At 36.9% G+C, this 26,966-nt stretch overlaps 2 protein-coding genes and 4 non-coding genes across 6 annotated transcripts; 5 read left to right on the forward strand and 1 right to left on the reverse strand.

The window, feature by feature from the left end:
• Window positions 1-345: 345 nt before the first annotated feature.
• On the reverse strand, window positions 346-8,692 carry rwdd2b (RWD domain containing 2B). Its single transcript, XM_077206613.1, has 6 exons — window positions 8,611-8,692; window positions 8,230-8,413; window positions 4,968-5,232; window positions 4,810-4,877; window positions 1,481-1,846; window positions 346-815 (listed from the first exon to the last, which is right to left on the reverse strand). The coding sequence occupies exons 3-6, from the start codon at window positions 5,160-5,162 to the stop codon at window positions 575-577; spliced, it is 870 nt and encodes a 289-aa protein (XP_077062728.1). The 5' UTR covers window positions 5,163-5,232; window positions 8,230-8,413; window positions 8,611-8,692; the 3' UTR covers window positions 346-574.
• A 201-nt stretch (window positions 8,693-8,893) lies between these two features.
• On the forward strand, window positions 8,894-15,978 carry zfpl1 (zinc finger protein-like 1). The gene is made up of 8 exons (XM_077206615.1): window positions 8,894-9,051; window positions 9,432-9,540; window positions 9,845-9,956; window positions 10,145-10,338; window positions 10,909-10,984; window positions 13,729-13,890; window positions 14,458-14,581; window positions 14,783-15,978. Exons 2-8 carry the CDS (start codon window positions 9,439-9,441, stop codon window positions 14,967-14,969), a joined length of 957 nt encoding a protein of 318 aa, XP_077062730.1. The 5' UTR covers window positions 8,894-9,051; window positions 9,432-9,438; the 3' UTR covers window positions 14,970-15,978.
• Window positions 15,979-23,117: 7,139 nt separating this feature from the next.
• trnar-ucg (transfer RNA arginine (anticodon UCG)) lies at window positions 23,118-23,190 on the forward strand. The gene has a single exon. It is a non-coding gene; the product is annotated as a tRNA-Arg (tRNA).
• Window positions 23,191-23,837: 647 nt separating this feature from the next.
• On the forward strand, window positions 23,838-23,910 carry trnar-ucg (transfer RNA arginine (anticodon UCG)). Its single transcript has one exon. It is a non-coding gene; the product is annotated as a tRNA-Arg (tRNA).
• A 509-nt stretch (window positions 23,911-24,419) lies between these two features.
• Window positions 24,420-24,492, forward strand: trnar-ucg (transfer RNA arginine (anticodon UCG)). Its single transcript has one exon. It is a non-coding gene; the product is annotated as a tRNA-Arg (tRNA).
• Window positions 24,493-26,512: 2,020 nt separating this feature from the next.
• trnar-ucg (transfer RNA arginine (anticodon UCG)) lies at window positions 26,513-26,585 on the forward strand. The gene has a single exon. It is a non-coding gene; the product is annotated as a tRNA-Arg (tRNA).
• The last annotated feature ends 381 nt before the right edge of the window (window positions 26,586-26,966 follow it).

The raw sequence follows: 26,966 nt of genomic DNA on the forward strand, positions 1-26,966 counted from the left end.
TAAGCAATATGTTGTAAAACTAAAACTAAAGATCAAACTGGGTACATTAGATTATCATGAAAACGCATCCCAGAGAACGGTCAACTCTGTTCCCATGTGTTATTTACCCCTAGGTTCATTTTTGGCCAGAATTGTCCTTTGCACTTTTTTCTAATTTTCAAATACTTTTTTGCTTTAATTCAATGTTTGTAATGTTATTATTCACCTTCTAGCCGGTTGTTTTGGGTTATTGCTTATAATGCTTTAATGGAAACTTTTTAAAAATCCCAACGGGAACAATTCATGAAAAAAAAAACTATATTTGAAATGAGTTGCTTAAACAAAAAATTCCAAAGACAGCACAGGTAGATAAACCATCTTTATGAAGATGAGAAATGAGGATTGATGGCACAGGTGCATCCTTTTGAGACAACAGTGATGCAGAACTACAACCCTAATATGTGTGGATTGCACATTTAATTGCATTTACTATAAAATTGGTTCTTGATTTAAAATGTTTAATGTTTTTAATATTAAGCCTAAAAAACAGGCAAAAATAGAAATGATGCACACACAAACAGACACAGACAAACCATTATCTTCCCTCAATCCCAAAGTACATTTGAAATATATCAGCACATCCTTTGTCATTAAGGAACTGATAAAGCTGTCCAAGGTCCATGTGGTTTCCTCTGGTCCCGTGAGGGTCAAAAATGGCTTCATGAAATCCAGTGAACTTGCGAAGGGAGTAAGTTCTCTCCTCCACTGAGCTGTTTTCCAAAGGGACATCCTCTTTGTGACGAATCATAATTCTTTTCCATGTTAAAACTTTCACCCTGAAAATACATATTAAAAAAATGCACCATTAATAAAAATCCACGTTGCCATCACAGGAATATATAGTTTAAAATATATCTAAATATAAGTTACTTTAAATAGTAATATTTCATTCACAAATATTACTGTTTTTTTAATCAAATAAATGAAGCCTTAGTGAACATACGGGAATTCTTTCAAAACATTAAAAAAATCTTCTTCAAACTTTTGATTGGTAGTTTAATATAATATAATAATTAAAAACAAATTGAAAATTAAATAAAGATGGTTTGTATCAACCATAATGTTGAAGAGAACATAAAACCATTCAAATTAAAAGTTAATCTACAGCATATGAATTTGCGAGATCGCCTATATCAGGGGTTTTCAAACTTATATTAGCAAATTGAAGTACTTAAACTTATGTCTAAGTTCAAGAAATGTTTTATAGTCATCTAAACAGCCATGAAACACATACACACACAGGCCCCTAACATATTAAATGAGATCCTCATTTTGGACCTCACAACTATAGTCAAACACACACAGGCACACAAACAATTATTTACCTATTTTAAATTAGGTATTTGACTCATCTTTGGTATTTTGAGTTTGCACTCAAAAGGCATGTTCACAAAAGAATAAGTGTAGACCCTAATGATTTGGTTTAGATTTCAATTCATACCTGGCCCAGAACTCATCACAAGCAGACTGCAGACCCTCCACACACACAATACCAGGCTTTCCCGGCATACTGAACCCAGAAAGGTTCAGCTCCTTTGCCCATTCCAGAATGTTCTTCCTCTTCATCTTATTGTAGATATGATGGCTGTAGATCCAGAGTCTAGTGAAGGTCTCTTTTGACTGCATTGAAACATTTTCCTTCTTGGGATCGCTGGCAGGAGCACTTTTACTGATATATGTCTGTGCATTTTCATTGATCCACTGCACAGCTGACAGAATACACACATCACCACTGCAGTTTTCAGACAGGTAGGTGTTGAGGTTGGAGTGAAGTAACATCTGCTGTGATCTAGTGAGCTCAGAACATCTGAAAAGGGCGAAAAATGATTATTCTAGTAAAAATCCATAAGGAATCCATTTGAAATATTATAATACCTTGGATCCTAATGGGAATTCAGATACATTTTAGCTGGGTTTCTGAAATCCAGCCCTGGAAGGACTCAGGGTTCGTACAGATTTTTAAGAGTGAAATTCAAGCCCTAAAGTAAAGTCATTCGTGGTGATTGTATAATTAAATCATCGTAGGTCAGCAGCAAAGACACTGGTAGATTAAGTGAGAAATCATAAACATATTGTTTTATGTATCAAATTATTGCATGTTTGCATACAACCCTGTATTTGTATTCTATTGTGCATTTTTGTTTATTTTAAGGAATACTGAATCTGAATGTTTGGTGTGTGTCAGAGGAGAAAAAACACTTGCAGAAAACAGCATCTGTCTGGTTACTATATTTAAGCAGCATACGCATAACCTACATTTTGCTATGAATATAATTCTAACCAATCATTCCACGAACCCATACAGATTTGTTTTTATTCTTAAATAAAATTAACTATGCATTACTGAGTTAGTTACAGTAAAACAAAGGCTATTGCTCTTTTGGATATTTTTCTTTAATAAAAAAAAATTAAATATGACAGCAAAAGAAAAATCACACATATTTATTCATCAAACCATTTCAGAATGCAGTGCAAATAGTGTTGCAAAGTAAATGAGTGTAAAGATTTTACAGTGTCAGTCAAGTCAAGTCACCTTCATTTATATAGTGCTTCTAACAATATAGATTGTTTCAAAGCAGCTTTACAGTGATAACAGGAAATTAAAGTAACAGATTGTTTTGGCTTTACAACAGCTCTTGAAAAAATGTATTGTCCAGCTAAAGTTAGTTTTAGATTGATTCACTTCCATTGCAAAGATCAGTAGTCATTAACATAGGGGCCGCTTACATGACACAGTTTTAACTGAAAACAGAAAACGTTAAATGCATTCTGGCCATTCATTTAAGCTAAACGCACTGTCTCATAGTTCAGTATTCTACACGCTTATCTTTACATTATAAAAATTTAAATTTGAGTTTATTAAATTAAGTTTAATTCATTACTAATTTATTTCACTTTAGAACACTTATTCCCAGAGGGTATAGTGTCGGCCCACATCTGGTACACATGGATTCCAGATAGAGCCGGGCCGATAGTGTCGGCCGATATTCGGCATTTTCCTAACTATCGGTATCGGTATTTATAATGGCCGATAAATTAATATTTTAAAAAATCCGGGGGGGTTGATTCATGTGGCGCTGCCAGTAAAGCACCTAAAAGCTGTCACAAAGAACTGGCAAAAGTAATGATTGTGAATACATCAAATATAGCAAGGAGACATTTTAATGGTTTATTAATAAACAAGTGTTTTCAGTCAGTGTCCTGCAAAGTTGATGACGCTGACTTGCGATTTTCAGTGAACACGCCAGAGAGAAATCCACATTTCATACGGATTACAGCAGAGAGCAGTCTGTCTTTCGTTTTGAATTGCTCTGTTTAAAAGTAGACATTTCAATATAGATATATTTCTCATGTCTATACGGAGAGTTTCGGTTCATTTAAGAGACGAGTTGCAGTTCATGCGCCAGCGCCTCCGTGTCAAGATTATCTATTGTCTGCTATATTTACTTCTTATTTAATAAATCCAGGCAATTGGTTGATGAAACATTGATTAAAATTAAGATACAATTAATACAAAACGAATTTCACTTTAATGAAAGGCTTTGTGCTTTCTGTTTGAGGTCTCTGTGAAAGTTTTAAAGCACTTTAGTGCAGCTTTCAGAGCTTGTCACGTCCGTAACATTGTTTTTTCCTCATAAATGCGAGCACACAAAAAATAAAATAAATATTATGTTCTGTTGAGAGCCAACCCTTCTTCATCCAGTGGGTAGTAGCCTATTACTTTTGATTTGAGCTGTGTAATTCACAGAATTGATTTCTCTGCTACCAGCCTCTGTCATGTATTGTGTGAGCTTGTGACTATTGCAAGCGTGCAGCTGAGAAGTCCTGATTACATTGTCTGCTATATTTACTTCTTATTTATTAAATCCAGGCAATTGGTTGATGAAACTGATTAAAATTTGTTGCGCCAGCGACAAATCTCCGACAGTAAACTGATGCCCCATTCTGATTTGTAACGGGCGCTTTTTTGCGTCTAGGGTAAACAGCTGTTGCGACGCGAGCAATAACGGCCGCGTCCGGTGTATACACAGTGTTAAAGCTCATTCTGCCTATAACGTTACAACATCAAGCAATATTCCAATAATTTATATAATTATAACACTTTATGTTTCACGTTTAATACATTTTGCTTACTAATTTAAAATAGTATAAAAGTACTGTACATATATCATTAAAAATGTTTTCATTATGATATTATTAATTTTACTTTAGTAAAAAGATCTGAATTCTTCCTCCACTGGTAGAGATTAGAGGAATTAAGACTAAAAATAGAAGATAATAAGGTTGTCAGTGACACTTTTGATATATTTATTGATCATTGCAAAATGTTTATCTATTTATTCTGTTTAAATACTATGTATTCTATATACAGTACCCATCAAAAGTTTGTACACACCAATAGGAAAGCGTGTCCAAACTTTTGACTGGTACTGTACTATAATACACATACATAATATTGCTACTATATTATAATATACACATAAATAATATTGGCCGATATATCGGTTTCTGGCTTTTTTTATCGGTATCGGCATCGGCCCCCAAAAAATCCATATCGGTCGGGCTCTAATTCCAGACGTACCAGATGTGCCGACACTATGTTGCTGTCTTTGATCCCATTGGTATCCTTCAGGACTATTATCAAATTATCATAGAAAGTCCAATAGGAACTGTCAGTGTGTATTCAAGTATATCACTGAGTCAATCAAAACACAATCAATCAAAACAGCTTATGAAAAATATTAATTGGAAACTCAAATATTTAAATACCTGACAGTAATATCTGGCAACACTTTCGGGTAGTCAGCTGGGTAGTTGCACAACAATGTAATGCTCACCTATCAGGGAAAAAGGTGGACATAGGAATTAAATGATCAAATTAAAAATAAATGATAAAGAGTGCATTTGAATGTATTTCCCACACTTACTGCAAAGTTCTCCACCTTCAGATTGATGATGAATTGTGGTCTGGCACTGGGGGGAGTATGAGCTGAGCCCTCCACATAAGCCCTGAGCTCTGCATGGGAGAGCTCATCCACTTGTAACTCTTCTTCACTTGGAAACATGCTTAAAAGCAGCTCTATCTCTGCAAATTGTGCCTCCGCTTCCTCTGAGCAAGTCATATTTCCAACATTTGTATTAAACTCAATCCAGTGCAGAATATTTGTTCACAGTCACACACTTCTGCCAAGACTATAAAAAAACGAATAAAAAAAAACGAATAAGTGGTTAGAATGAATGAAAGCATAATTCATGATTAAATTTTCATGTGACATCACACCCTATTAGAATTGTCCCACCTTGACAGGCCAGTAATTTTCACCAGTTTTGAACTAAGTACTAATATACTAAAACCATGATATTAAAAGACCAAATTCATTATGCATCCTTTTCCATAGAAAACTATTATAAAGCAAATGCCTAAAATGCATCAAGACAGTGACAGTAAAATCCCTCGGTACAAATCACGGCACTTTCACTTTCTCTTTCTTAAAAAAAAGAATGTAACAATTACACCATTACACTGGTAGGTGGCGACAAGTGACTGTTAAAAAATGTATTTGTCATTGAATCATTAATTCAAGATATTCGTTTAAAGTAACACCAGGTAACTTTTCAACCTTCATAATATATTTCCAAGTCTCTTGTGATGGTACATCGACTTACAATAGGTTGAATGACACTTCTGCCATAGCCTGACGGGGTCTGTAGCGTTTTTAATCGTACTTTTAAACTTCGTTTTTCGGGTAGTAACCTGCGAACAAAGAGAACTACAAAACTCGACTGCTTTACAGCATATACGTCACTTCCACCACCACCCCCACTTCCTTAAAATCGCAGGGCTGTCAAGTGTCACGCATTGAGCGTGACAGACACTCATTTCGGTCTTTTGTCACGCTCTCCCGCCACACATTGTATTTCTCACGCTGAAAAACTATTTGTAATATATTTAATACGTCGCAGCGCTCAAAACTCTGGCCGCGCCGCTCTCACTGTGGAACATGCATGAATTCAAGCGCGTCTCCTCTGGTGTTGTTCGTCTGGTGTTGTTACCCAATCAGAAAATAGCACTATTGTATCTGGGTAACATTTAACGCAACAACCAATGACACCCCGTAGTCTGGGGTGTTTTTTTGTCTGCCTGACTATGTTACAGAAGCTATCTTATCCTCCGTTTATCTTCATGAATCAGGTAATAATTATGTGTCTTGCCTCAAGCTATAATGCAAATCGTTTTTTAAAATTTCCAGATTTATTTCTGCTAGCTTGATATTGTAATATTGACGATATATGGTTATTATCTACCACTCAAACATTGCATTGAAGTATCATATAGATTCAGTAAAAAGGTAACCAATAGACTAGGCTACTATAATGACACTGGCTTGTAAACGTGATCATCGCGATCATTTGTCGTTAGAAAAAAAATAAAACCCATGAAATTATATTCATATGACATGCTGAAATATATGCCACTGTACCTGGGATGAAGACATTTCACACGCGACGCAAGGAGAACACCTGTATGTGACCTCCGCCTACAGTGTTCAGGGCTATCATGGTTGTCAACAAATGCACGATGACAGAGTTTACGACATAGATATAATAAATACATAGACGCCCTATTGGCTGCTGGAGCGTACGTCAACGGCGCCGCCATATTGCGGAGGGCAACTTTCTCATACTTCTCATAGCGAGAATTGAGAAAAATGCCTGTTTCGTGTGCTGCTTGGGGCTGGACAAATCGCCACACATTGAAAACAGGTCTCGAGGAATTATCTTTCACAAGCAAGACTGAACATTTGTTTCTGGTTGTATTTGGTCATGATATAATTAGTAATAGTAACGTCCAGAGGAGAAAAGCCGCGAAATTTAAAAATACTACTGTTTTTGTGTCACGAAATGTAGTTTTAATAGTATTTCAGTCGACAATGTAGTTGTTTAAAGCTCAAATATGTGGTTTATTTATAAAGATAGCGCCTATTTAAAAATTTGATCTGACGGTTTCGGAGTTGAGATCCAGGGATCAGCGCGCGCTCAGCTCTCTCATGTACCCCGCCTGGAACAGCCTTACCTCGGCTAGTGCTTCTGACGTTTGCCCCTGGCTCTGATGTCTCTAGTCTAATTAATTATATCTTCACAATTCTTATCCAAGAATAAAAAGCCAGATAGCCTACATGACAAGCCGGAGCTTTGACAATTCCTTATTTAATTTTTTTTTTTTATAAACCTGTCTAACTATCGAGATTTTAAATAAATAGAGATGGATCTTTTTGTACACCACGTATACGTTTATCAAATTAAAATCCAAAATTACATTTATCAAACCACTGAAATCAGTTGATAAATGTAATTTTCTTTTTTGTTTTTATCCAGAAAAACCGCAGCTCACCGTTTACTTGCATTTGATTACAGTGCAGTCTTGCCCTCCGCAAAATGGCGGACGCGTTGACGTATCGCAGCAACGTTCCAAAGCGGCCAATAGGGCGTCTATGTATTTATTATGTCTATGGTTTACGACAGTAGTAGAGGACAATACTGTTTCCCAACTGTAGGGGGACCCCGAGAGCAAAAGTTACCTGGTGTTACTTTAAAAAACGCTGAATGAAACAAGTGAAGTCTTTATGAGTGAGTCATTGAATCAATTTCAAACAAACAAAAATTTTGATTTTCAATAACCATTAAGCAGCGATTTTAAAATTACTGTCTTAGTTGCATTAAGGCATGTTATTAATTTTTCACGTTAAGCTTATTAAAATGTCCTGCTGTTTTATGTTTGAAATACTGCGGCAGGTAGGCTACTGTATTTAGATCTAGTTCCCAAAACCTGCAGTTTGAAAACATATCTTTGTTTTTCTTCTTATTCGTGGATTGAACAGCTTTAGGCATTTGACTTGTTGCCACAGTTGCACTATTGCTCACAAATCCCTGGTTTTATAACTTATGTTATGTTCTGTCTTGCTTGCCAAAATAAAAATGATTAAAAAAAGTATAGACTTCACTGTATTGTATTTAAATAGTATAGGCATATGATTTTATTATGTTGAACTTATTTATTTTACATGAGGCGTTGTATTACGCAATGCATAAAGTATTTGCATCTAATTTACTTCATCTGTCAAGCACTCAAATGCACGCGTCACTACGTGAAGTAGTGTCCGAAGTTCTGAAACGGACAGGGCTTTATACCTCTTTCGGCACCAGTCACGGTCCTTCGTGATGATCTTGTGGACAACTCACAGGGAAAAGCTCGCATATTCGACCAGCTTCTTGATGGAGTCCAATGTTCAGAATTCAGCTCACTTCTACTTCTTCTTTTCTTTGTATTGGCGGTTGGCAGACCTTTAGGTTCATTACCGCCACCATTCGACTCCTAGGGAATTTCACATATTTTTAGCCAATACATTTCCTAATGATATTATATTCATTTGTGCTCAGCTGTTTAACTGTTCATTGAATTTACATTTTCCTGCAGGATGCTTTTTGTCAAAATTGTCATTCAATCCTCTACTGACTACTCTCCACCCATGAGCTGGTATTATCATCTACTGTGAAAAATATTGTCCATACCTGATCCCAGAGCCATTTCTCTCTATGGCTCTGCCTGATCCATTCAAATGCTATGGTCAGGTCACTCCCAGAGTGATACTCCCATTAGAACATGGGTGCATTTGGATTCATGGTAATTTCAAAGTAAGAGTATTGGCTTTTTTTGTTTGTGTATACATTTTTGGAACGGTTCGGCTGACGATATTTCAAACAAATATATATCAATATATGAAATAGCCAGGACTAATCACAAACTCACAAATTAAAATATAGATACGAAATAGTTGTAATGCGACACTGATGTATAGTGTTTAGTGACGCCATTGTTCTGCGACGGTAGCGGAAGAGACGTGGCAAAAAAGCAATCTGACGAGATGTTAAAAAAATATTGAGGAAAGTATTCGAGAGTGTTGATATTTGCATCAGATTGTGATTGACTGGTATTTCCGTTGATATTTTGAGGTAAATATAATATTGTTTCACTATTAGTATGTTGATTAGTTTGCGGGAAGTTTGATACAGTCGAGCAGCTAACCATCCTCGGACTGTCAGTACTGTCAGCTCGGTAATGTTTACATTTACCTTAGGTGTGACGGTATTTTGCTAAATCATGGCACATTTTATATATATATTTATATGTTAATAACCAGAACAGACTGTTTGATTTAATACAGTATATTAAGTGACGTGAAGAGCTGCATAATTAAAAAAAGTTTTATATTTAAAATGCAAATTTTTAAGAGTATTTTGAATGAACCCTCGAATCAAGTCCGATTTATTGTACGTTACTCGAGTTAATATATGGATTCTGGATGATTATATATAGATGTTTTGCTTGACAGGGAGATCATGGGTTTGTGCAAGTGTCCTAAGAGGAAGGTAACGAACCTGTTCTGCTTTGAACATCGTGTCAACGTGTGTGAGCACTGTCTCGTATCCAATCACAACAAGGTAAGTGCTTTAATATTCTGTTAAAATTCATGACTGAAAAGGGATAGACCACCCAAAAATAAAAATTCTGTCATCATTTACTCCCTCTCATGTTGTGCCAAACCTTTCTTTCTTCAGTGGAACATAAAAGAAGATATATTTAGAAAAATGTTGGTAATGAAATAGGTTGGTTACCGTTGAATTGTATTGTATGGTCAAAAAATACAATGGGTGGACTATCCCTTTAGGAAGAATATAGAGTACATTTGGAAGACTATTACACAGATAAACACACTTCTGTTTCCTGTTACTCTTATTTGTACAGTGTATTGTACAGTCATACCTACAGTGGCTACAAGACAGCGATTACAACTCCAACTGCAGCCTGTGCAGCCAGCCCTTGGATTCCCAGGATACTGTTCGACTAGTTTGTTATGGTGAGAAGCTACAGAGATGTAATCTCTTCTAGTGAACTCAGAGTCAGAAGTTCAGAAAAAGTAATGAAGCATTTTACACAGCAGTCTTTATGAATGTCTGCATTGGTGTGGCTTTTATTTTGTATATTCTAGGATAAACTTTATTATTGGAATTATTATTTGATCATTTTCATTATTTACCATGTCAGATTTATTCCACTGGTCATGTCTGAATGAGTTGGCCTCCCGTCAGCCTCTCTACACTGCACCTGCTGGGTACCAATGCCCAACATGCCAGGGTCCTGTGTTTCCACCACCAAACCTGGCCAGTCCAATTGCAGACATGCTGAGAGAACTACTGTCGTCTGTCAACTGGGCTAGAGCAGGACTGGGCCTTCCGCTGGTGAGGAAATATGCCATCAGTTATGATATACCACTTCACACCTACTTTTTTCACACCTGAAATAAATAGTATTAGTAAATAATCAGCATTTCTACAAATAGAAGTCAAGGAATTATGTAATAAAATGATTGTATATTTAAGCTTCTTTAGGGACACTTTGTTTAGATTCCAGCACTGCACATTATGGATAATCTTTCATTCACTGTCATGACGTGCATCTACAATTTTAAATTTTTAAGACTTTAGATCAAGCATTAGCCATTAGATTTATTGATATTTGAAAATAAGATTGGAGCAGGAGAGTGAGACTTTGAATTAAGTTAAATTGGTTTGAAATTGAATTAATCCATTCAGTAGGATTGAGTGACTTTTCAAAAATAATCACACATATTTAAAGGCCCATTGGCACTGAATGTGACATGCAAATTTGAAGATCTAAAATATATTAACAGCAAACTTTTAGAGTAAATTTTTACCTTATCTTATCTTGTTCAAGACATTTTTTCTTTCAACATTAAGTGTTAACACCTATTTAGCCATTAATTTGCATCTGGTTTTCTTTCTGTCCAGATTGAAGACCCGCCAGAGAGGGAGGAAACCTCGACACATGATGTCACGTGTTACTCTGAATGGTCAACTTTTGAAAGTGAGTTTGTCATAATTGTAATTTACATTTTTAGCAGGGTTCCCCACACGTCCTGAGAAACATGGAAATCTGATATGCAGTTTTCAAGTCACTGAAATGTCATGGAAGATTAGAGAAATATATTTTACTATAATAATTTTGTAAACACTCCTAAATAAAACACTCCTACCGGTCAGTACTTATACTAGGTGTCAAATACAAATATTCATCAGAGATGTTTATTTTTATTTTTTATTTTTTGATATGCATTTCCCTATTTCATGCCTATTTCGTGCATGGTTTGCTTCTGTCAGCACTACAAGGGCTTGCGTAAAAATCTTCCACAGCTGTTGTATTGGTAACAAAAGAAAAGCTTTAAGGTCTCTCTTGTTTTCCAGAAAAATAAAATAATTTTTTTTATTTTTTAAGAAAATTTTCAAAAAAAATTTTTTAACAATTTTTAATCGTTAAGAAATTAAGACTGTCGTAGCTATTCATATAATGATTTCACTATTTTATATATATATATATATATATATATATATACAGGTGCTGGTCCTATAATTAGAATATCATCAAAAAGTTGATTTATATCAGTAATTCCATTCAAAAAGTGAAATTTGGACATTAAATTCATTCATTACACACAGACTGATATATTTCAAGTGTTCATTCCTTTTAATTTTGATGATTATAACTGACAACTAATGAAAACCCCAAAATCAGTGTCTCAAAAAAATTAGAATATTGTGAAAAGGTTCAATATTGAAGACACCTGGTGCCACACTCTAATCAGCTAATTAACTCAAAACACCTGCAAAGGCCTTTAAATGGTCTCTCAGTAGTTCTGTAGGCTACACAATCATGGGGAAGACTGCTGACTTGACAGCTATCCAAAAGATGACCATTGACATCTTGCTCAAGGAGGGCAAGACACAAAAGGTCATTGCTAAAGAGGCTGGCTGTTCACAAATCTCTGTGTTCAAGCACATTAATAGAGACGAAGGGAAGGAAAAGATGTGGTAGAAAAAAGTGTACAAGCAATAGGGATAACCGCACCCTGGAGAGGATTGTGAAACAAAACCCAATCAAAAATGTGGGGGAGATTCACAAAGAGTGGACTGCAGCTGGAGTCAGTGCTTCAAGAACCACGTACAGACGTATTCAAGAGATGGGTTTCAGCTGTCACATTCCTTGTGTCAAGCCACTCTTGAACATGACACAGCGTCAGAAGCGTCTCGCCTGGGTTAAATACAAAAAGGACTGGACTGCTGCTGAGTTGTCCAAAGTTATGTTCTCTGATGAAAGTAAATTTAGCATTTCCTTTGGAAATCACGGTCCCAGAGTCTGGAGGAAGAGACGAGAGGCACAGAATCCACGTTGCTTGAAGTCCAGTGTAAAGTTTCCACAGTTCAGTTTTCTGAGGTCCAAGGTCAACGCAGCCGTCTACCAGGAAGTTTTAGAGCACTTCATGCTTCCTGCTGCTGACCAACTTTATGGAGATGCAGATTTCATTTTCCAACAGGACTTGGCACCTGCGCACAGTGCCAAAGCTACCAGTACCTGGTTTAAGGACCATGGTATCCCTGTTCTTAATTGGCCAGCAAACTCGCCTGACCTTAAACCTATAGAAAATCTATGGGGTATTGTGAAGAGGAAGATGCGATGCGCCAGACCCAACAATGCAGAAGAGCTGAAGGCCACTAGAGCAACCTGGGCTCTCATAACACCTGAGCAGTGCCACAGACCGATCGACTCCATGCCACGCCGCATTGCTGCAGTAATTCAGGCAATTGGAGCCCCAACTAAGTATTGAGTGCTGTTCATGCTCATACTTTTCAGTGGGCCAACATTTCTAAAAATCCTTTTTTTGGTATTAGTCTTAAGTAATATTCTAATTTTCGGACTTACTGAATTTGGGATTTTCATTAGTTGTCAGTTTTAATCACAATTAAATTAAATAAACATTTGAAATATATCAGTCTGTGTGTAATGAATGAATATAATATCCAAGTTTCACTTTTTGAATGGAATTACTGAAATAAATCAACTTTTTGATGATAATCTAATTATATGACCAGCACTTGTGTGTATATATATATAATACTTGTATAATATATATATATATATATATATATATATATATATATATATATTACCTGCGTATGTGAAGCGACTCTTTACTAACAATGAAGTTGTGAGTTTAATTACTTAAACACAGACGTTACAACCTCCTTGCTGTAAATTTAGTGATTCAGTAGCAAAGTTAATTTATTAATAAAAGTTGTAGGGCAGGGTATTAACATGTTTCTGTGTGAGGAGAGTGAACTTGTAACTACCTGTGAATTAAAGGGATAGTTCACCAAAAATGAAAAATCTGTGAACATTTATTCACCTTCAAGTTGTTCCAAACGGTATGAATTTCTTTCATTTGCTGATCACAAAAGATGATATTTAGAAGAGTATTGGTAACCAAAGAGTTGATGGGCTCCATTTACTTCCATAGTATGAACAAAAGAACTACTATGGAAGTCAATGGGGCCCATCAACAGACATTCTTCAAAATATCTTTTGTGTTCAGCAGAAGAAATAAATTCATACAGATTTGGAACAATTTGAGGATGAGTAAATGATGACAGAATTGTATTGCACACCTTCCAACCAATCAGACTTGAGTATTCAGATAGACCATGGTATAAAAAAGTAATTTAGCTAATTCTTCAAACATTCTTTAAACTAATTTAATAAACATATTTGTGTTCTAGCCCCGGCAGTGGATATAACGATGTCAAAACCCACACTCACCAGTCTACCACCCCATCAAGATGTGGAGCACATCCACAATAATGGAGAACTGAGTGCCCAGAAACACTCTGTCATCAATATGAGCACCGCCTCTACCACCGACACAATCACTATTAACACAGGTATCCTCCAGCACTGGCGTACTGTGGCATGAATATGTAGCTATTTAACAAATTAATTTTTTTATTTTATCTTGATGCAGAAATAAAATAAAAATAGTGTTTAAATTGTGTTGTGACTATTGTGTTCAGAATAGAATACTGGTTTACTGCATACTATGCAGTAAATAATGCATACTTTATGTGGAATAATTGTTGCAACAATAAACAATGCAAGTGCAAATTTCAGACATTAGAATACTTTGTGTCACACTTTGTCACATTACCACTTGGAATGTTTAATACAGTGAATGATGCAAGTGATTTATTGATTCAATATAATTGATCAACTTTTTGACCATTTTTAATCCTTTTTTTTTCATTAATAAATTATTCCACTTTCGGCAGCTCAATCACATGATGTGTCAAGAACAACAGGTTTAAAATCACATTTGATGCATTTATATGTCACTCAGGAAATGGAACTTGGTTGCATTGCGGGAAATAGTATCTCAAGTAGTGTGTTGTAGGTGTATGACAAAATATAGTCTGATATATTCTTTGTTGATTTCTTGCAATGCATCTTCTCAGCTACTTCCCCAAGAAAGGTGTACGACACACGGGATTCAGGAAACAGTGAAGTGATGCAGATTGACTTTGATGATGATAAATACCGCAGACGGCCTGCTCTTAGCTGGTTTGCACAGGTCCTAAAGTGAGTGTCCTCAGTCGGTGGCTCAAATTCATTTTTTGCAAATGTTTGCTATGGCCTAATCATATTTGTTGTATGCTGTAATATATTTTCACTGGCAGTTTTGACAGCATTTATTTTGTACAACTAGTACCATGGTAAAAATGTTTTTTTATTTCTATAATATTTACAAATATGCTTGTGTGCATTTATTCTTTTTCCTAGGAATCGTAGTAACACTAAGAAAAAGGCCCTCTCACTGAAACAGCGAATCTTCATGTTGCTGTTAGTTGGAGTGATTGGTTTCTTCACCCTCATCATCATCATGGCTAAACTGGGTCGGGCCTCTGCTGAGTCAGACCCGAACCTGGATCCCATGCTGAATCCCAACATCAGGGTAGGCAACATGTAACGGATCAACTTCCAGCTAATGCTCAATGTGTGGATTCAACGTGGAGTTTGACTTTACTGGTAAACCGTGAACTGGAAATGATGGAGAAGGAATGCTCATCGTGATTTTGGGACTAGTGTGAAGATACTGCTGTTTGGATTGTGCGAGGAAAGTGTGACTTAGTGGTCAACCTGAGAGAAGATAAAGATGGAGATGGTCAAGAAGTTGTTGCACAACAAATCTCCCGTTTCTCTTGAGTGAGATGATATAGGCTCTATAAAAGTACAGTACGTGCAACTGTGTTTCATTCAGTTCAGTACCCAGTTCATTCAGTACCCTTCTTAAAATTGGGATCAAAGATTTTGTCACTGTTTTGAAATCTTTAATTATTTCTTAAAATATGCACAGACCTCATTAGGATCACACATGGAATTGGTGAGATTATTGCTTCTCTGAGAATACATGGTTATGAGGTGTTTTTTTATTTTTTAAAGTTGATTGCCTTTTATTAATTGCTGATTCAGTTTGCAAACCCCCTGCCTGTGAATAGGCTTTTGCTGATTTATACTTCTCTCTGCAGTGGACTGTATGGACTGTAAAACTGATTTACTAAGGCATTTAGAAAATGGTTTTGGTTGGCAAATTGCAAAATGCTTTAGTAGATACAGCCTTAAATAGACAGATGCAAACTGTACTTGGTGAATGAATTGTCTGGGCCATATTTCATTCAAAAATTATGAATCAAAACAATTTAAATTATTTTTTTTCACTACTGAGAATTCAGAAATGGATATTTTTGTTCTTATGCAAAATATACTTCATTGTTATATTTATATTCTTTAGAGAAAGATATTTATAATTTTCTTTTGATCTGAAATATGACCCGAACATGTTCTTGACAGATTCACACAAACAGCCTTTGTACAGAAGAATTTAAAGTGTACTGTATATGAATGCAAAACTCCCCCCAGCAACCCCAAAGCTCATATGTATCTGGAGATAAAAATTTATATTATTTGCCACTCTTAAATATCCTTGTTTCATTTCTTGACTCTAGCAGTAATTAACAGCATTTAGAGGTTGTTTTTATCCTTCAGCTCCAACTATATCTCAAGAAAGCGATCATCTGGGTTTTCCCTACAGTTATTGCTTACTGGCGTGCCTACCACAATTTACATCATCTCTGGTTGTGGTTTAACTTTATAACATGTTTTATTATTTTTTATTTGCTTCTCTGTGTCCATGGATTTCCACTTTTTGTCATAATATACATTATTGGGTCAATCCATCTCAAGTGTTACAATGGTGATTACCTCAATGTATTGGTATTGCAAAACCACTTTTTTCCCCCTTATACTTGGTTTAAATTTAAAAAAAAAAAAAGAAACACTAAGAACAAAGTTGTGCAACATTAATTGAATTATTTAGTAAAATGTTTTTTTTATTAATGTTACAACAGAAGTACCAGAGGTACATATCCAAGAAAAGGGGGTCTTGAAATATCATCTTGGAGTAATTTAATTAATTTAAAGAATTGTTTAGGTTCCCCTTGAAGGGTTGCCCTTGTGGTCCCAGTGAATGTCACAGTCAGAGATTCCACTTTAGAGCAACACAATACCAGACTGAGAAATGTTCTGCCCAGAATTCATAATAATTGACTATAACTCATGAGTAAACGTAAATGTCAGTTTTGGCTCCGAGAAATTTTGAGGAGATTGACTATGGATATTGTGTCAAGCTTGAGAAAACTAAAATACAAGCTATTTTAGACTTCTGAAGCTTGGGAGATATTTGGCATCAAGGCTTTACTGGCAGGAAAATAAGCCAGTAATGTGATAAACCACAATCCAGAGACACAGAATTCCTAAATCAGGAATCGTGACAAATGGCCGTGTTACAATTGGAGTTCCAGCAATTTGCAAAGCAGTACAAATTCCAACATGTAATTTCCAGTCTATTGCATGCACACGTGAAAAGGCAGAAAAGGGAAGGCACACCCTCAAATTACTTCTCAAAAAAGCTGTGGATGATGGGTCAGATCCATACCTCACTTCCCCATTGGACTGTTGTGTATCACCAGCTGAACTGTTAATGGATCGTAAGATGTACCACCCTTCCATATTTTTTCTGAGACTAAACTAAAAAATGGTCTGAAGCAGAGAGAAAAAATGAAACATGTAAATAAAAGAGCTATTATTATGACTCCCACCTCTACGGACCACATAGTGGGAATTAATGCAAACACATGGAGCAAAAAAGCAACTGTGTCGGAAAGAATTAATCCCAGATCTGACAAAGTGCTAACAGAAACTGGTCAAGTGTTCAGAAGAGCCTGAACTTCAGCCTGAACCTGACCTGTCACAAAAACACAATAAACATTCTGATTTACTAGTGCTAAGATGATCAATATCTAGATGATGAATCTAGATTCTAGAAGTTTTTGAGTTTATTGACACATAGTTTTGAATCAAAATGTATTGTCTTGAAAATTGATTTGAATTGCATGTGTAGTTTCATTTGAACTATGTATCTCTCTAAACAAAATGAGATCAGTGCTGTTTGTTAGATGTGCAGGAATGGTTAAGCAAAACATGATGTTTTAATAACTAAGGTCGGGAGGAGCACGTTCAAAATTATCTACCCAATCAGTATGATTGGTTGGCCTATATATATACTGTATATAAAGCCGACTCACCTCAATTCCTCTACAGTCTTTTCTGCATTCCTCCTCCACCCTGACTCCTCATACTCGTCTAGTTCCTATCCCAGCCAGGGATATGGGGGAGAACTCTGGGTTTAGGCCACATTCCAAGCTCAGAGCCCTCCCCCGGACAGCACGCCAAATACGCATATTCTTTTACCCTATCTGATTATTTGTAAGTGTAAACTTGTGAACAATGTTATTTATGTTTAAAGCAAGAAAAAGAAAGAATGTACTGCATATTGCAATGCATCATTTACCCCTACTGGCCTCACTAATACCTCTTCCAGCAGCATTTGTGTATCCTTGTTTCTTTATTCCCTTCCTTTCCTTGTGTCTCAGCTCCACCCCTATTAGGATGCGAGGGAAGGATACGCCTGTGTATCCAAGGGGTGTTGAAATTAATCGTTTCTACGACGCATTGTGATGCAGACAAGGACGATTCAGTATCGGTTCAGTAATAGACCATAACCGATTATAATGTACTGACGCTTTCTGACTTCATTTGTCGCATATACGTGCTTTGTCGCGGTAGCATACAATGGCAGAGGGAGGCAAGTGCGAGTAATTAAAAATGCTCCAACTACTTTAAAAGCCGACATCTGGGCACATTTCGGCTTTTATGAACAACCTGGTAAGCTCGACAGACACGCGCTGTGTGTTAATCATGTCATGCACAAATGAAATATGCAGAGGGTAATACCACTAACTTGAGAAACCACGTCAGCCATTTTCACCCTGAGCAGTTAACGCCTGTCAGTCCATGGTTGATCCAGCTCAGCCAAAAATAGATACAATTAAATCAACGTTGCCGCCCAACTCGGAGAGAGGGCAGAGAATTACCAGAGCAGTGGCAGCTTTTATTGCAAAGGATAGGCTATATGGCCCTTTTCTGTAGTGGAAAACCCCGGGTTTCGCCACCTGTTGAATACTCTGGAGCCGCGATATAAGCAGCCACTTTTCAGAAAAGATTATCCTGGAACTCTACCACGAAACCAAACCCCAGGTAATGACGTCAATGTGCCAAGCTCATCGAGTTGTAATAACATGTGATTCCTGGTCACGACAGAGTTGTAGGCTTATGTGACAAAAATGGCACATTACATTAGCGAGGACTGGAAGATTTTGTCTCATGTGCTGCAAACGAGAGCCGTTTATGAGTCTAACATCTGGCAGAGCTATACTGTCTCATGTCGTGGATGAATGGCAGCTATCACTTTTAATATTTACTTTAGTGTGTTCTAAATGCTCCTGTTGTCTTCTGTGCCCAGACTTGAGTTTTGTTTGATGTTTGATACATTCAAGAAGCATGTTTTCTTTGTGCAGGTAAAATGTAAAGGTCTGTTCATTTGTCTGACTGCTTGTATTTATTGACAAATTGTATACTATGTGAAGTAAAATTGAAAATTGAAGATGCAGTGTATCGTGATTTCGAATTGAACTGAATTGATGACATGATAATCATAATCGAACCGAACTGTGAGACAAGTGCAGGTTCACACACCTAAAGTGTCCTCGCTCATGACTTCTTAGGAAGCTTCCTAACTCCTCATTCTTCACCTCCTCATGGTGCAATTAGAAAATTGAGATGTCCTTCAAGATGACTGAGTTCAATTGGTTTCTTGGTCACGGGCTGGAGGAGGATGGAGGAGCGAGGAAATGATGAAGCATCAAATTGAGTATTGAGAAGCACCTATTACGTCATTCAAAAGAGTTCAAAAGAGTGGTATGAACAATGGGTTTGATTCACATTTGCGTTGTTTAAAAGGTTTTTCGTGGTGGCGGGTGCCTACAATGTACATGCATGTTATTAGAATGACAATACTACTTAAATACAGCAGTACTTCTCTAGTACTTCTTGATAATATTAGGGACAAAATTATAACTATGCAACCGTCTACTACAGCATCACATCAGGGAGTGCATTATAGTCTCCCTAAGGTAAAATTTGATTCATTTGTTGCCATAGGAGAGGAAGAATTTTGCAAACTCGTTAATTCATCTAAATCGACAACATGTATGTAAGACCCTATACCGACTAAACTACTGAAAGAGATGCTTCCAGAAGTCCTAGATCCTCTTCTTAACATCATTCATTTGTCTTTGTCTCTAGTATACGTACCAAAAACCTTTAAGCAGGCTATGATTAAACCGCTTGTTAAAAAAAACGCAACTTGATCCTACAGAATTAGTCAATTACAGGCCGATCTCAAATCTACCTTTTCTGTCAAAGATACTAGAAAAGGCAGTATCCTCACAACTGTGTTCCTTTCTTGAAAGAAATGGTATCTGCGAGGATTTCCAGTCAGGATTTAGACCGCACCATAGCACTGAGACAGCTCTCATTAGAGTCACAAATGATTTGCTCTTATCATCCGCTCGTGGTTGTATCTCACTAATAGTGTTACTTGATCTTAGTGCTGCATTTGACACCATTGACCACAACATTCTCTTAAATAGACTAGAAAATTATGTTGGCATTAGTGGAATTGCATTAGCATGGTTTAAATCATATTTATCTGACCGCTATCAGTTTGTAGCAGTAAATGAAGAGATGTCTTATCGATCACAAGTTCAGTATGGCGTACCACAAGGCTCAGTTCTCGGACCGCTGCTTTTCACTCTGTACATGCTACCTTTAGGAGATATCATTAGGAAACATGGAATTAGCTTTCACTGTTATGCTGATGATGATCAGCTCTATATTTCTTCCAAACCTAACGAAACTCACCAATTCACAAAATTATCAGAATGCATAGTTGATATAAAAAATTGGATGACTAGCAATTTCCTACTACTAAATTCTGAAAAAACAGAGATTCTAATTATTGGATAAAAAACTTCCACACGTAATAACCTAGAAAACTGTTTAACACTTGATGGCTGCTCTGTTAAGTCTTCGTCGTCAGTTAGGAACCTGGGTGTGCTCTTTGATACCAATCTTTCATTTGAAAGTCACGTGTCTAGTGTCTGTAAAACCGCATTTTTCCATCTTAAAAATATATCTAAATTATGTCATATGCTCTCATTGACAAATGCGGAACAACTAGTTAATGCGTTCATGACATCAAGGCTAGATTATTGTAATGCTCTACTGGGTGGTTGCCCTGCACGCTTAATAAAAAAACTACAGCTAGTTCAAAACGCAGCCGCTAGAGTTCTTACAAGAACTGGGAAGTATGACCATATTAGCCCGGTTCTCTCAACACTGCATTGGCTCCCTATTAAACATCGTATACATTTTAAAATATTGCTGATTACTTACAAAGCACTAAATGGTTTAGCTCCCCAGTACTTGAGCGAGCTCTTAACGCATTATAGTCCTTCACGTCTATTGCGATCTCAAAGTTCTGGCCAGTTGATAATACCTAGAATATCTACATCGACTGCTGGCGGTAGATCCTTTTCATTTTTAGGACCAAAACTTTGGAACAATCTTCCTAACATTGTCCGGGAAGCAGACACAGTCTGTCAGTTCAAAGCTAGACTAAAAACACATCTCTTTGACCTAGCATTCACATAACACTCGATAGACTTCTATAATTCAATATTAGGCTGCTTAGATTAGGTCAGCCGGAACTGGGAACACTTCCCTTGAATCCTGATGTACTCGTTACATCATAAGAAGAATGGCATCTACGCTAATTTTAGTGTCTTTGCTTATCCCGAGGTTTTCCCGCAGCCTGACGGATCCAGGCCGTTTCCAGATCTGACGAAGGACTTTCGCCTGGACCCGATGACAATGCAGTGCTGAAGTGCCAACTAGCCTCTCCCTATGGAGGATCCCTATACCACTCTACAGATAAAGTGTTGTGGATTTTTTTTTTTGGTTCGCGTACCTCCCCAAAGTGATAAGATAAAATAAAATTCTGCATCAATATTTATAGACAAGACAAGTAGTTTGTTTGGGCATGGTTTGTAAGGAATTACAAACCTGCGCACATATTTTCAAACGCACATAACTATAGAATCAATTCTTAATGCGCATGTGAACGCCATCAGTGTCTATCACAGGTTCGTGTTTAAAGTCTGTTTAGAGAGAACGGTGTCGTCTTAGCGGCCCTTAATTTAATAACAAACTATCATTTAGACGGAAGTGAATCAATCAAAACTAACTTTAGCTGGAAAAAACATTTTTCAAGAACCACTATAAAACTAAACCAATCTCTGTTACCTTAAATTATATGTTTATCTCTGTAAAGCTGCTTTGAAACAATCTACATTGTTAAAAGCGCTATATAAATGAGGATGACTAGACTTGGCTTGACTTAGGTTGTTTAAAAGGTTTTTCGTGGTGGCGGGTGCCTACAATGTACATGCATGTTATTAGAATGACAGTGCTACTCAAATACAGCAGTACTACTCTAGTAAAACTATAATTCTGTGACAAGACTCTTGTACATTTTTCAAGATACAGACAGTTCTAGTACAACTGCAATTCAGGGACACGACTTTGGAGCTCAGCTTTGTGCAATTGTCTCACATCTAGGTAATCAAAAACTTTCTTCGAATGTACTCTTGTACACATTTCAAAATACACACAGTTCTAGTACAACTGCAATTGTGGGACACGACTTTGGAGCTCAGCTTTGTGCAATTGTCTCACATCTAGGTAATCAAAAACTTTCTTCGAATGTACTCTTGTACATATTTCAAGATACAGGCAGTTCTAGTACAACTGCAATTGTGGGAAACGACTTTGGAGCCCAGCTTTGTGGAATTGTCTCACATCTAGGTAATCAAAATCTTTCTTTGAATGTACTACCGACTTCTCCAAAATATTATTTTATGCTAATCAAAAACTTTCTTCAAAAATACTCTTGTTCACATTTCAAGATACAGACAGTTCTAGTACAACTGCAATTGTGGGACACGACTTTGGAGCTCAGCTTTGTGAAATTGTCTCACATCTAGGTATTCCAAAACTTTATTCGAATGTACTCTTGTACATATTTCAAGATACAGACAGTTCTAGTACAACTGCAATTGTGGGAAACGACTTTGGAGTTCAGCTTTGTGAAATTGTCTCACATCTGGGTAATAAAAAAACATCTTTGATTGTACTATCTACTATTTCAAAATATTATTTGTTGCTATTTATGGTTCGAGTCCCATCTGGGTCATCTAAGATTGTGCAGAAAAACAGTGGCATGAGGTCAAGAATGTCACAGTCTTTAATTGCCACTTGCTGATAGGGCTCTTGTACATATTTCAAGATACAGACAGTTCTAGTACAACTGCAATTTTGTGACACGACTTTGGAGCTCAGCTTTGTGCAATTGTCTCACATCTAGGTAATCAAAAACTTTCTTTGAAAGTACTACCTACTATTTCAAAATGTTATTTAATGCTCTGAATGTAATTTTCTTGCGCCGAAGTACCCATTTAGTTATCTTGGAATCGTGGCCCAGTGGCCTCATGGATAAGGCATCAGCCTTCGGAGCTGAGGATTGTGGAGCTGGAATTGTGGCCCAGTGGCCTAATGGATAAGGCATCAGCCTTCGGAGCTGAGGATTGTGGGTTCGAGTCCCATCTGGGTCATCTAAGATTGTGCAGAAAAACAGTGGCATGAGGTCAAGAATGTCACAGTCTTTAATTGCCACTTGCTGTTAGGGCTCTTGTACATATTTCAAGATACAGACAGTTCTAGTACAACTGCAATTTTGTGACACGACTTTGGAGCTCAGCTTTGTGCAATTGTCTCACATCTAGGAAATCAAAATCTTTCTTTGAATGTACTACCGACTTCTCCAAAATATTATTTTATGCTAATCAAAAACTTTCTTCAAATGTACTCTTGTTCACATTTCAAGATACAGAAAGTTCTAGTACAACTGCAATTTTGGGACACGACTTTGGAGCTCAGCTTTGTGAAATTGTCTCACATCTAGGTAATCCAAAACTTTATTCGAATGTACTCTTGTACATATTTCAAGATACAGACAGTTCTAGTACAACTGCAATTGTGGGAAACGACTTTGGAGCTCAGCTTTGTGAAATTGTCTCACATCTGGGTAATAAAAAACTTTCCTTGAATGTACTACCTACTATTTCAAAATATTATTTAATGCTCTGAATGTAATTTTCTTGCGCCGAAGTACCCATTTAGTTATCTTGGAATCGTGGCCCAGTGGCCTTATGGATAAGGCATCAGCCTTCGGAGCTGAGGATTGTGGAGCTGGAATTGTGGCCCAGTGGCCTAATGGATAAGGCATCAGCCTTCGGAGCTGAGGATCTTGGGTTCGAGTCCCATCTGGGTCATCTAAGATTGTGCAGAAAAACAGTGGCATGAGGTCAAGAATGTCACAGTCTTAAATTGCCACTTGCTGTTACGGCTCTTGTACATATTTCAAGATACAGACAGTTCTAGTTTTTAATTGCCACTTGCTGATAGGGTCCTTGTACATATTTCAAGATACAGACAGTTCTAGTAGAACTGCAATTTTGTGACACGACTTTGGAGCTCAGCTTTGTGAAATTGTCTCACATCTAGGTAATCAAAATCATTCTTTGAATGTACTACCGACTTCTCCAAAATATTATTTTTATGCTAATCAAAAACTTTCTTCAAATGTACTCTTGATCACATTTCAAGATACAGACAGTTCTAGTACAACTGCAATTGTGGGACACGACTTTGGAGCTCAGCTTTGTGAAATTGTCTCACATCTGGGTGATAAAAACATATCTTTGAATGTACTACCTACTATTTCAAAATATTATTTGTTGCTATTTATGAGTAAGTACCCATTTAGTTATCTTGGAATAGAGGCCCAGTGGCCTAATGGATAAGGCATCAGCCTTCGGAGCTGAGGATTGTGGGTTCAAGTCCCATCTGGGTCATCTAAGATTGTTCAGAAAAACAGTGGCATGAGGTCAAGAATGTCACAGTCTTTAATCGCCACTTGCTGATAGGGCTCTTGTACATATTTCAAGATACAGATAGTTCTAGTTTTTAATTGCAACTTGCTGATAGGGCTCTTGTACATATTTCAAGATACAGACAGTTCTAGTACAACTGCAATTTTGTGACACGACTTTGGAGCTCAGCTTTGTGCAATTGTCTCACATCTAGGTAATTAAAAACTTTATTTGAATGTACTACCTACTATTTCAAAATATTATGTAATGCTCTGAATGTAATTTTCCTGCGCCGAAGTACCCATTTAGTTATCTTGGAATCGTGGCCCAGTGGCCTTATGGATAAGCCATCAGCCTTCGGAGCTGAGGATTGTGGGTTCGAGTCCCATCCGGGTCATCTAAGATTGTGCAGAAAAACAGTGGCATGAGGTCAAGAATGTCACAGTCTTTAATTGCCACTTGCTGATAGGGCTCTTGTACATATTTCAAGATACAGATAGTTCTAGTTTTTAATTGCAACTTTCTGATAGGGCTCTTGTACATATTTCAAGATACAGACAGTTCTAGTACAACTGCAATTTTGTGACACGACTTTGGAGCTCAGCTTTGTGCAATTGTCTCACATCTAGGTAATTAAAAACTTTATTTGAATGTACTACCTACTATTTCAAAATATTATGTAATGCTCTGAATGTAATTTTCTTGCGCCGAAGTACCCATTTAGTTATCTTGGAATCGTGGCCCAGTGGCCTTATGGATAAGCCATCAGCCTTCGGAGCTGAGGATTGTGGGTTCGAGTCCCATCAGGGTCATCTAAGATTGTGCAGAAAAACAGTGGCATGAGGTCAAGAATGTCACAGTCTTTAATTGCCACTTCCTGTTTGGGCTCTTGTTCATATTTCAAGATACAGACAGTTCTAGTTTTTAATTGCCACTTGCTGATAGGGCTCTTGTTGTGGGTTCGAGTCCCATCTGGGTCATCTAAGATTGTGCAGAAAAACAGTGGCATGAGGTCAAGAATGTCACAGTCTTTTATTGCCACTTGCTGATAGGGCTCTTGTACATAATAAGATACAGACAGTTCTAGTACAACTGCAATTTTGTGACACGACTTTGGAGCTCAGCTTTGTGCAATTGTCTCACATCTAGGTAATCAAAATCTTTCTTTGAATGTACTACCGACTTCTCCAAAATATTATTTTATGCTAATCAAAAACTTTCTTCAAATGTACTCTTGTTCACATTTCAAGATACAGACAGTTCTAGTACAACTGCAATTGTGGGACACGACTTTGGAGCTCAGCTTTGTGAAATTGTCTCACATCTAGGTAATCCAAAACTTTATTCGAATGTACTCTTGTACATATTTCAAGATACAGACAGTTCTAGTACAACTGCAATTGAGGGAAACGACTTTGGAGCTCAGCTTTGTGAAATTGTCTCACATCTGGGTAATAAAAAAATATCTTTGAATGTACTACCTACTATTTCAAAATATTATTTGTTGCTATTTATGGTTCGAGTCCCATCTGGGTCATATAAGATTGTGCAGAAAAACAGTGGCATGAGGTCAAGAATGTCACAGTCTTTAATTGCCACTTGCTGTTAGGGCTCTTGTACATATTTCAAGATACAGACAGTTCTAGTTTTTAATTGCCACTTGCTGATAGGGCTCTTGTACATATTTCAAGATACAGACAGTTCTAGTACAACTGCAATTGTGGGACACGACTTTGGAGCTCAGCTTTGTGCAATTGTCTAACATCTAGGTAATCAAAAACTTTATTTGAATGTACTCTTGTACATATTTCAAGATACAGACAGTTCTAGTACAACTGCAATTTTGTGACACGACTTTGGAGCTCAGCTTTGTGCAATTGTCTCACATCTAGGTAATCAAAAACTTTCTTTGAATGTACTACCTACTATTTCAAAATATTATTTAATGCTCTGAATGTAATTTTCTTGCGACGAAGTACCCATTTAGTTATCTTGGAATCGTGGCCCAGTGGCCTAATGGATAAGGCATCAGCTTTCGGAGCTGAGGATTGTGGGTTCGAGTCCCATCTGGGTCATCTAAGATTGTGCAGAAAACAGTGGCATGAGGTCAAGAATGTCACAGTCTTTAATTGCCACTTGCTGTTAGGGCTCTAGTAAATATTTCAAGATACAGACAGTTGTAGTCTTTAATTGCAACTTGCTGATAGGGCTCTTGTACATATTTCAAGATACAGACAGTTCTAGTACAACTGCAATTTTGTGACACGACTTTGGAGCCCAGCTTTGTCCAATTGTCTCACATCTAGGTAATCGAAATCTTTCTTTGAATGTACTACCGACTTCTCCAAAATATTGTTTTATGCTAATCAAAAACTTTCTTCAAATGTACTCTTGTTCACATTTCAAGATACAGACAGTTCTAGTTCAACTGCAATTGTGGGACACGACTTTGGAGC

This window comes from Siphateles boraxobius, unplaced genomic scaffold (assembly GCF_051911475.1).
Source record: "Siphateles boraxobius isolate OS27281-9 unplaced genomic scaffold, OSU_SipBor_1 56, whole genome shotgun sequence".
Lineage (NCBI taxonomy): Eukaryota > Metazoa > Chordata > Actinopteri > Cypriniformes > Leuciscidae > Siphateles > Siphateles boraxobius.

Bases quoted from the DNA above. Each gene is read 5' to 3' on its own strand.
- zfpl1 (XM_077206615.1), top strand. From the start codon at position 9,439: ATGGGTTTGTGCAAGTGTCCTAAGAGGAAGGTAACGAACCTGTTCTGC. The intron at 9,541-9,844 runs GTAAGTGCTTTA...TTATTTGTACAG, and splicing joins TCGTATCCAATCACAACAAG to TGTATTGTACAGTCATACCT. The intron at 13,891-14,457 runs GTATCCTCCAGC...GCATCTTCTCAG, and splicing joins CACAATCACTATTAACACAG to CTACTTCCCCAAGAAAGGTG.
- rwdd2b (XM_077206613.1), bottom strand. From the start codon at position 5,162: ATGACTTGCTCAGAGGAAGCGGAGGCACAATTTGCAGAGATAGAGCTG. The intron at 1,847-4,809 runs GTATTTAAATAT...CGCCCTTTTCAG, and splicing joins TTGCCAGATATTACTGTCAG to ATGTTCTGAGCTCACTAGAT. The intron at 816-1,480 runs GTATGAATTGAA...ATGTATTTTCAG, and splicing joins TGTGATGAGTTCTGGGCCAG to GGTGAAAGTTTTAACATGGA.